The sequence below is a fragment of the Ammodytes marinus genome (genome assembly GCF_949987685.1).
Source record: "Ammodytes marinus genome assembly, chromosome: 1".
Taxonomy (NCBI): Eukaryota; Metazoa; Chordata; class Actinopteri; order Uranoscopiformes; family Ammodytidae; genus Ammodytes; species Ammodytes marinus.
The window spans coordinates 1,963,252-1,974,700 of NC_137230.1; the positions used below are offsets into that span (position 1 = coordinate 1,963,252).

General features: G+C 41.9%; 1 protein-coding gene across 4 annotated transcripts in view; it reads right to left on the minus strand.

Annotated features, from left to right (window-relative positions):
• Positions 1-1,098: 1,098 nt before the first annotated feature.
• The window catches only part of tpcn2 (two pore segment channel 2), a 50,032-nt gene continuing 39,681 nt past the window's right edge, over positions 1,099-11,449 (minus strand). For 3 of the 4 annotated variants that reach the window (XM_080027497.1, XM_080027498.1, XM_080027496.1), the window contains exons 17-25: positions 10,427-10,476; positions 10,116-10,215; positions 8,878-8,949; positions 7,858-7,931; positions 7,332-7,437; positions 7,083-7,165; positions 4,967-5,048; positions 3,989-4,080; positions 1,099-3,864 (exon numbers count right to left, since the gene is read on the minus strand). In XM_080027497.1, coding sequence (XP_079883623.1) covers positions 3,786-3,864; positions 3,989-4,080; positions 4,967-5,048; positions 7,083-7,165; positions 7,332-7,437; positions 7,858-7,931; positions 8,878-8,949; positions 10,116-10,215; positions 10,427-10,476 — 738 coding nt within the window. In that variant the 3' untranslated portion in view covers positions 1,099-3,785. The remainder of the gene's footprint in view (positions 3,865-3,988; positions 4,081-4,966; positions 5,049-7,082; positions 7,166-7,331; positions 7,438-7,857; positions 7,932-8,877; positions 8,950-10,115; positions 10,216-10,426; positions 10,477-11,449) is intronic. The other variant, XM_080027499.1, reaches the window with a different exon arrangement.

Here is an 11,449-nt window from a genome sequence, read left to right on the forward strand (position 1 = left end):
TCTGAGCGTATATCCACACTATATTTCTGCCTACAGTAACGTGACTTCACACACTGTGTGTATGTGTATGTTTATGTCTGATTGGCAGATCTCTGCCCTCACAAAGAGACTCGCTCACAGCCAACCTGTCACACAACACACACACACACACACACACACACACACACACACACACACACACACACACACACACACACACACACACACACACACACAGACACAGGTGAGGTGAAGCGGATTTATTTTGACAGTTTGGTTAACAGTCCCAGAGATGTTGGACTCAGCGCGTAACGAGATCAACCGGCACATCGTGGGGACAGTAAAATACGGCCCTCTTACTGCAAGCTCCAGCACTTCTGCTCTCAATTCACCAGCCAGTGTTGTTGTTGTAAAGCAGCTGACCGGCGCGGCGCTAAATGTTTACGTCACACCTGACGCTGTTTACAAGCACCTCTTTCATTCCGGAACGCTGTGTAAAAGGGACTACTGATGCGCCAGCAGGCCGGCGTTGCTTGGTTCTGTGTAAATAACACAGAAGCAAGCAAAGCCGGCATATTGGAGTGATGTTGTTCCGTCAATATGCCGCAATCTCTGTGTAAAAGGGGCTATAGATATATATGGGCGGCATAGCGCCCTCTGCAGGTGGGCCTATTTCTCATTCATAGGCCTATATTTCTGACAGGCTAATACATTCAGTCCGACACAAGGGCCATTCTATTCAAAGGAGTACGAAAAATCTTATTATGTTTTTTGATATTCAATTATATAGGCTATTGTATTTTTCAATGTTTCAATAAGTAAGTTGTAGGCTACTGCTGTAAATATTCAATTATTCAATCAATAATATTCAAATGCACAAAATAAAGTTAACCATAAGCCACACTGCTCATAGTCGTTTTCATTGTATGACAGAAACACACTTAAACCATGTGTTAGCTTTGTTAGCTTTAATTACATTAAATACAGGCCTACAGTTTTTGTATTTACATTTTTATAGAATTTATCATCTGTGCTTTTCTTGACACACGTCTATAAAAAAACACAAAACAAGTCTTTGCAATTTTGCAAAATGTTTATTGACAATCTGTCTTTGGATCTTTTTCTATAAACTGTTCACACAGTGCATCACTTAAATAGAAGCTGAATGTCAAATCAACTTCCAATGCACTCCAATCTGCTATACATTCAAACTTCTTATAACAAAAATATATTTCCCATTTTTTTCTACAAATAAAATGCAGCTGCATTAATATAAATACCAAGGCACACTTTGTCCCTTCTCAGGACATACACAAGGAGTCATTGACAAGGAGAGATCTTGTCCCTTTTTACCCTTTTAGTTTAAAAACAATCTGAATATACTGGCTTCATGCTAAAACACCAAGTAAAGACAGTGTGTTATATTGACTGAGTCTTTGATACTCCCATCTTGTAGAGGACAGCAGTACACAGTTACTCTTAGAACATGTTGACCTTTTATATGTCTACGTCTCTCTTAATGTTGCTGTTGACTCTGTTTTCTTCTCTTTGGTTGCTCTCACTTTGCCTTTCTATTCATCTCCACATCATTGCAAATAACGAAAATCTCAATGTTTTCCAGATTTGATTAAAACAGTCACATGATCAGACACATACAGACATACACTAGTATATACATGCAGTGTACAGACATAAATATATGAAACATTCACCGCTACCAAGGAGCTTTTGTTTTGGGTTCCAAATGTGAGCTCAGATGCCAATTCCACGTGTGAGTGTGTTTGTGTAGAGTTAGGCCAATAAGGAACAAGTATGGATCAGAAAACAAGTCCATCATATCATTGTGAGATAGGAACATTTGAATATGACTTGTCAACGTAAAGCTGTTTCTGTTTTTCTTTGTCTTCTCTGGATGTGAGCGGATTTGAACAGGGTTTTGACCATAGATAGTATATAAAAGGTTCTGCCCAGTGTGAAAGGTGCTTTACATGGATGGGAAAGCACCTGGCTCCAATGTCCCCCCCATGGAGCAGGTGTGTTTCCTGCTTCCTTCCTTCAAAAACACATCTTCCACAGAAACTCCCTCTGAGGACTGGCTTTCACTAACTCTCCATGCACATGCCTGTGTGTGTTGTTTCTGCTGATGGTTGTACAGGTGCTCTCACACTACAGGCTGCACTGCTCTTATCATGATGCTTAATAGATGGCTCCAGATGGATGGAACGGCAGCAATAATATAAAACTTTCTATTAGCTCAGAATGGATGATCACAGTTCACTTCCGGTTGATAGCATTTATAATCCAGGTTCCTCCTGCCAATATATAAGCAGTATCTCTGATTCTAGTGTCCGCCTGGCCACACAGTAAGCACGCTGGGAAACTTCAACTGTCATCAAGGCAAACTGTTTCAGAGTTCACATTTGTTTAAAGTGACTATGAGGAACTTTAAATATTTCTGAAACAGTTACATGTTTCCTCTGATGATCATAAATGACCTATAACAGCAAACAAGAACATCATTGAATAGAATGCTATTTTTCTATCGTTATTTTTAATGCCTTTCCTTGGGTCTGACCAAACCATTTACCGCAGGCGGAAGGGAAAAGCCTAACACTGAAATGTTCCTTGTTGTCACGTTAAGTTCAATCTGAGCTGCACCGTATTAGCCTGCAGGAGTTTGAAAAGTCATTGTGCCAGATGATCAGATGAGATGAGGATAGACTGTGGATAGAGTTAGTATGCTACAGAGTCCCCTAGAGTTAGTATGCTACAGAGTCCCCACTACCAAAACAATCATGTACAGGACAAGTGACTTGTTTTTCCAACAATAATGTGAAGACAGTTTGAGACCAACACGGTCACAAAACACACATGACTCACTGCTGTTCTCCTGCAGAGCAAAGGAGAAGACACTAATGCTCCGTGTAAAGTTGGACTTGCTTATTGTAGTCCGTGTGTGTGTGTGTGTGTGTGTGTGTGTGTGTGTGTGTGTGTGTGTGTGTGTGTGTGTGTGTGTGTGTGTATGTGTGTGTGTTGCTTGGTTGGCAACATTCTTTTTGTTAGGGTTTTAGTGCTGGTAGGCCTACAACATATTGAAGTTAAAGATCAAATCTGCTCATTCTTTGCTAACAAAGACCATAGAGGTTATTCATACTTTACAGCAGCGTTACATTATTAGCTAATACACTGACCACAGTATAATCAGACAATACACTTGAGTTTTAGGGCTGAACAAACTGCAATGCAAAACCAAGAGTTACATCAAAAGAATGAAAGCTCCTGGATGTTAGTGGTTGAAGTAACAACTGGTCGTGAGGCGCCTCCCAACACCACACTGTACTGTCAGTTGACTGTTCTACGCTCCAGCCTCGCAAGCAAAAACATATAGCGTGTAAGATTCAGACATTTAGATTTGCTTTTTGTACGTGCAAGATTCATGTTTGAAATTGGCAGCTACACACATTCATCTCCAGACACGCCCTATAAAGGGAAATAAAAGCCTTTGTACAAGTCAAACTGTAGCGCTTTGACTTAAGGAAAACACCATAAACAATAAGAACTGTGCTTCCTACTGGTTTCAATAGTAGCCATTATTACAAAATACAATTTAAAATGATATGATATAAAATAATCAAAAATAACTAAATGACCTTTCAGTGCTACAACCACACAGTAGACTCATTTAGTAGCAGTCTCTTAGACTCTTTACTGTAGGTAGGTGCTGGTGTGCTCTGTGTATGTGTGTGTGTGTGTGTGTGTGTGTGTGTGTGTGTGTGTGTGTGTGTGTGTGTGTGTGTCAGTGTATGTCACCAGTGTAGGTGTAAGTGGGGGTGCTGGTGCAGCTGACAGAGTAATTCCTCCTCTGTTGGCTCCTGGATCTTCTCTCTGCAGAGGATGAGGGATAAAGATTCATACAGGGAATGGTGTGACCCAGGAATTAGCCATTGCCTGACATATGGATTTATCAAGTTACAGCTTTAAAAACAGCAGTCACTCCTAGTCAACCCACCTGAACATGAGCTGGACAGAGGTTTCATATCGGATCCTCTCCACGTCAGTAACAGAGCAGCTGTGACTGCGGTCCCACCTATAGATGAAGTTCTGTCAGAAAACATAGGAACAAAAAGCTGGTCGCATTAGGCTGGCATTGATGATGATGATGATGATGATGATGGATTGGATTCATACAGCGCTTTTCTAGGCACTCAAAACGCTTCACAGGGTTCCAGGTTCCATTCATTCACACACAGTCATACCGGTGGTGGTAAACTACGATAGTAGCCACAGCTGCCCTGGGGCAGACTGACGGAAGCGTGGCTGCCATTCAGCGCCTACGGCCCCTCCGACCACCACCTCAAACATACAGCAGTCATACACATTCACACCAGGCAAGGTGGGTGAAGTGTCTTGCCCAAGGACACAACGACCATGACACAGGTGGCAGGGCGGGAATTGAACCGCCAACCCTTGGATCATTGGCCGACCCACTCTACCACCTGAGCCACGGTCGCATTATTCTACATGTTCCTTCAACCCGTCACACAGGGAAACAATCCCTCTCTCATTTCCCCATCTGTCTGTGCATCTGAGGATTGAACAGGAGTATTTCCAAGTGTAGATGAATATTTGTATTGGGTGCCTTTGTATTGACCTGGCATGTGTAGTCATAGAACTAGACTTGAAGCAGGACAAACTAAACCCAGCTGAAGCGTGTGCCTCACGAGGCTGGGTCAGACCACTGCATAGATTAACATCAGAGTTTGTTGTGCGCATAAGAAAAAGGCTTTTGAGACGTTCTCTGTGCAGACAGGCAGTGATCCATCCAAGTACATTACTAAAATATACACAGTTTCTATGGTTACTTTCAGTTGAATATAGCTTTTGCACTGAACAGTTGTTAAAGTGCGTAGTGCGGACTGGTTTAAGTTTGAACATAGAAGTGTTTGTTCTGGTGCAATGTGATGAACCAAGGTGTGAGTGAACTGACCTCTAAGATGAGCGCCACAAACAGGTTGACCCACATGACAGAGGAGGTGAGCCACCAACACACAAAGTAGACCTTGGCCCACCTGGAGAGACAGAAAGCATCTTCATCAACATCTTCCTCAACATGAGCTGCTGTGCATGTAAACTGTCCCTGCATTCCAAGTCTCATCTCTTTCTTTTTTCTATTTTACATACTACATCTGATCATAAAAATGATCTAGTTAGCATGAAGTAAGTGACAATTGGGACATCATTTTACTTATTTATTTCAACATAACATTGTGCCTTGATCCTGCCTCTTCATTATACAGGTGAAACTCGAAAAATTAGAATATCGTGCAAAAGTTCATTTATTTCAGTAATTCAACCTAAATGGTGAAACTAATATATTATATAGACTCATTACATTCAAAGTGAGATATTTCAAGCCTTTATTTGTTATAATTGTGATTATTATGGCTTACAGCTTATGAAAACCCCAAATTCAAAATCTCAGAAAATTAGAATATTACATAAAATCAATAAAAAAAGGATTTTAAATACAGAAATGTCGGCCCTCTATAAAGTATAATCATACATATGTACTAAGTACTTGGTTTGGGCCCCTTTTGCACAAATTATTGCCTACATGCGGTGTGGCATGGATGCTATCAGTCTGTGGCACTGCTGAGGTGTTATGGAAGCCCAGGTTGCTTTGATAGTGGCCTTCAGCTCGTCTGTATTGTTGGGTCTGGTGTGTCTCATCTTCCTCTTGACAATAATCCATAGTTTCTCTATTGGGTTCAGGTCAGGAGAGTTGTCTGGCCAATCAACACAGTAATACCATGGTCAGTCAACCAGTTACTTGTGGTTTTGGCACTGTGGACAGGTGTCAAGTCTTGCAGGAAAAAGTAATTCAGCATCTCCATAAAGCTTGTCAACAGACAGAAGCATGAAGTGCTCTAAAATCTCCTGGTAGACAGCTGTGGTGACTTTGGACTTGATAACACAGTGGACCAACACCATCAGATGACATGGTGCCTCAAATCATCACTGACTGTTGAAACTTGACAGTGGTCTTCAAGCCCCTTGGATTTTGTGCCCCTCCACTCTTCCTCTAGACTGTGGAACCTTGATTTCCAAATGAAACGCAACATTTAATTTGGATCAGTGATGATTTGAGGTATCATGTCATCTGCTGCTGTTAGTCCACTGTGTTATCAAGTCCAAAGTCACCACAGCCATCTACCAGAAGATTTTAGAGCACTTCATGCTTCTGTCTGTTGACAAGCTTTATGGAGATGACAATTTCCATTTCCAGCTAGACTTGGCACCTGCCCACGGTACCATAAACCACTGGTAACTGGTTGACTGACCATGGTATTACTCTGCATGAATGGCCAGACAACTCTCCTGACCTGAACTCCATAGAGAAACTATGGACTATTGTCAAGAGGAAGATGATACACACCAGACCCAACAATACAGACGAGCTGAAGGCCACATCAAAGCAACCTGGGCTTCCATAACACCTCAGCAGTGCCACAGGCTGATAGCATCCATGCCACGCCGCATTTAGGCAATAATTCATGCAAAAGGGGCCCAAACCAAGTACTTAGTACATATGCATGATTATACTTTCTAGAGGGCCGACATTTCTGTATTTAAAATCCTTTTTTTATTGATTTTATGTAATATTCTAATTTTCTGAGATTTTGAATTTGGGGTTTTTATAAACTGTAAGCCATAATAATCACAATTATAAAAAATAAAGGCTTCACATATCTCACTTTGTATGTAATGAGTCTGTATAAGATATTATTTTCACCTATAAAGTTGAATTACTGAAATAAATGAACTTTTGCACGATATTCAAATTTTTCGAGTTTCACCTGTATATCCATCGCAGGGATAAATAAGCTCTGTCACTTCCAGTGCACACTGGATTGTGGGTCAGAATTGCCTAAATAGTATGCTGTTTTCAACACAAAAAATCTGGACTGGATGTGGTAGACATCCGGGTATTTTTAAGCATGCTAAATCTGACAAAAATGATTGGGACATCCTAAATCTTTTTTTCTACCATACTAAATAGCAGACAGGATGGGAACTGGAATGCTGGGTAGGTTTTCTCTTACTCTGTTGTGTATCTGCTGTAGGCCTCCATGAAGGCCTGCCAGTTGTTGACCACCATCACGTCATACAGCAGCATGATAGACGCCTGAGGGGGACGGAGAGAAAGATACTCTGTTTTACTCTGATTCTCAGTATATCAAAGCAGTCCAAAACAACTGACTGCCAGGTTTGATCCTGTCATGGTAAATGATAGGTTGAGAGGTCACAACAGCAAACAGCACATTGCAGATGGGACTGTTGCTGTTACTCACAGCAAAGTCATCAAAGTTATTTGGCCAGTAGCCCAGCTGTTCATAGGTTCCACACTCCATGCTGAAGTTGGAGGTGATGTTCTCCATGGAGCCGTTGGAGAGCACACTGGGACACACAAACACATACACTCAAATGAACACACACAAACACATACACTCAAATGAACACACACAAACACATACACTCAAATGAACACACACAAACACATACACTCAAATGAACACACACAAACACATACACTCAAATGAACACACACATGATCAGGGAGGCCTCAGCCCTTGATTAGCAGTTGGAGATCTCGAGGGTGTGGAGGTTGGAGCGTGTTAGCACATTACTTATCTTTAAAACACAGAGGCTCAGATTCATACTCGAACTTTAGAGAACAAATGCTGCCTCATTGACTGGACCTGTTACAAACAGTGGTGTTGCTCTTTGGATGGAGTGTCCAACCAGAGAACATTGGGATAAAGAGTGTTATGTCCCAAGCCTTGTTCAGTTAGTTTCTTAGTGCAGATGGCTTCATACCTCATCTCTGGAGGAGGTTTAATGGCCCCCTCAAACAGCCAGATCCCCACCACAGCATAGACATAGTACACCACCTGTACACACAGCAGGGACCACATGTCATAGGTCTTTATGTTGTCAGATGAAAGCTTATCCAAACAATAGGTTTTTTTTTAAATACCCAAAGATTCAAAAAGGTTTGTCAGTGTTAGAGACAGAATGTGTTAAAGTGCATGTCATTATTCCCTCTATGTTAAAGCATGAACCTGAACCAAACAGAAGAGAGACGCTGCTGATGGGACCGAGTAGAGTCCAGCTGCAGCCCCGGAGACAAACACCCTGGCGTGACGGAAGTACTGTGGTGTGACGGACGTGATTTTTGACTATTTAGCTTCCATAACATGTCTGCTACGTCACTCACTTGCCCTAACCCTAACCACCCAGCTGTGATGCCTGAACCTAATCCTCAAAACAATATAAATAACACAAACTTAGTAGCCTATCGGTCTGCGGTCTTTTTTATTGTTTGACGTGACCTACTCAAGATGGCCGCCACAGTGTTCCGTCAATGTTCTATCTATATTCTAACCTCTCCCTGTCCCCTTGCCCTAACCCTAACCACCCAGCTGTGATGCCTGAACCTAATCGCCAAAACAATATAAATAACACAAACTTAGTATCGGTCTGCGGTCTTGTTATTGTTTGACGTTGTTTACAACTTAGAAGTTTATGACGTTGCAAAAATAAAATCTACAGGTAACGTTCGTCACGCCACAGTTACTTCCGTCACGCCTGGGTGTTGTTGTCACGCCAGGGTGTTTCTCTCCGGGCCTGCAGCTGGATACTATTGGAGGGACCAGGCTTTAAAAAAAATACCTGAACAAAAAATTGAAAGACTGTATTTTGGATTTGTCTCTTTCTATATTTCTCAGATGAATCATTTCAAACGTTGCATGCGATAGGATTGACAGAAGAGATATTGTTATACTTCATATGATATTGAGAGTGTAGATCATCTTGTTGATAGCTGGAGTCACTCACCACAAGTATCCCTGCAAAGGCTCTGAGGTTCTTCAATAGGTCCAACAGCGTGCTAGCCACCAGAGCCATGAGCTACACATCAAGACACAGGGATGTAACATTACATGTCATTTAGTAGACGCTTTCATCCAAAGCAACTTACAACTGGAGCACACATTCATACACTGATAGCAGCAGCTTCCGCACAGGGTGCAAGCTAACTATCGGGAGCAATTTAGGGTTCAGTGGCTGTGTCTCAATCGAGGGGCCGCAGCCTACGAAGGCTGCATTTGAAGACCGATTGCGTCATAGCGGTGCACAAAGGCTTGTCCCATTTTGAAGGCTCCTTCATATGCGGCCGAGAAATGCAGCCTTCGTTTCACGTTTTTGAAGGGTCCAACAGATGTATCCTTCGCGGCCCAACATATCCCAAAATTCATTGCGTTTTTTTCAAAGATGGCATAAAATAAAATAAAGAATGACAACACAGCAACGTGTTGCTCCATCTTCTTAACTTTTATCTTCCTTTCTTTTTTTCTTGTCTTTTCTTTTATTTCTTCTTGTACTTTTTTTTCTTTTCGTCTGGTAGACAACTTCTTTTTCTTTTTTCCTCCGTTGACAAGGCCGTTTTCGTTGGCAGCAATAAGGGTTGCTAGGCAGCACAGGAGCAGCGAGTCGTCATGCAAGGTAACGGCTTGTTACGTAAACCGGAAATGCTCGTAAACGGAGACCTGCGGAGACCGTCTCATTTAACCATGCTCGTTCAGCCTTCACGGGCTATGGCCTTCATAGACCGCGTAGACTGCGTCCTTAGAAGGATGCGGCCCCTCGATTGAGACACAGCTACAGTCTTGCCCAGTTACACTTGGACATGTGGCGGGGAGACGGAGGATCGAACCACTGACCCTGAAGTTGAGGGTCGACCACCCTACCCACTGAGCTACTGTCCCCCAGTAGTCAGATGTGTTTTGTCAGAGAACTCTTGGTAATACACATATACAAAGTGTGTGTCAAATAATATAAACTGTATATTGTTTGACTAGATATCCCTGTTTCAGCCCCACTATGGCTTTAACTACAGTAACTGATTGGGGACCTTTTGGAAGCCTATGTGTCTTTGAATGAGGCATGAGGTCTTTTGATGAAATGGGCACTAGAAGGAGAAGTAATGCTGTGTGTTTTATGTGTGTGTGTGTGTGTGTGTGTGTGTGTGTGTGTGTGTGTTGACTGAGCTGAGCCTCAGCCTGCTGTCTGTCTACCTTGATATCTGGGATGATGCGCAGGAAGCGGAACACAATCAGCATATTGACCAATCGAATCATCTCCCACAGGGACAATACACTAGGAGAGGAGGGGTCCCTGTTGTGAGACACACACACACACACACACACACACACACACACACACACTTATATATATATATATATTTTATGAATGTTATTATTACATTATACATGTAGAACTTGAGTAAATATACATTCAAATGTCATACAGAACATCTGAAATATAAACACAATGGTTAGATAAACAACAACCACTTTAAAATGAATGGATGGAAATACAAACCAACCAGTCAGAAGAAGAAAGACTGAAGGTGACAAATATAGCGACCTGTAGAGCCTGATGAGAGAAAGAGCTCAAATCAGTGATGAATATCAGAAGCAGTGATAGGCTATGTAGCAAACGGTAAAATGTTCATGAGACTGTTTACTGCCTCCAACCTGGAACTGACCTCTTGGTCTACTTACAGAGAGCAGAACCACACTCTCCACCATACATTAACATATTATCATATTTTAAGTTTAAATGGTGAACTTGTAACAACTTTACGATTTCTGAAAATACATCAACAGTTATAGCTGCAGGAACATGTGTTGTGGTTAGGAGATGCAGACTATAATATTAAACCAGCTTTGTACACAATCAGCAAAATAATATGTCAATATGAAGATGGCATAAGTACTAATTCTACATTTTGGGAATTTAGCTTATTCGCTCTCTTTCTGAGATTTGAGTTGAGGATTAACAGATGGTTGCCTGGGGGAGTGTAGCTCAGTGGGTAGGGTGGTCGACCCGCACCTACAGGGTCGGTGGTTGGATCCCCCGTCTCCCCGCCACATGTCCAAGTGTCCCTGGGCAAGACACTGAACCCTAAATTGCTCCCGATAGTTAGCCTGCACCCTGCGTGGTACCCTGCTATCGGTGTATGAATGTGTGCTCCAGTTGTAAGTCACTTTGGAAAAAAGCGTCTGCTAAATGACATGTAATGGTAACCTCAACAGTGACGTCATGATTTCAGGATGCTACTGGCCACGGTCACGAAGAATGCCTAACTCCCCATGAAAGCATGAGGTGACACTCTTAGCACAAAATTAAGATTGGTCAAATGCATATCGTTTCCCTGATAGCATAATCTCCTAAATCATATTTACTCTACCCTACTTTTACTCTACATCTACTCTATTCTACATCTACTCTATTCTACATCTACTCTACATCTACTTTACTCTACTCAATAACCCTTAAATATGACTTAGGCAATTATGCTATGAGGCTTAAGATATGGCAAATAGTATTTTGTGATGTATTATGT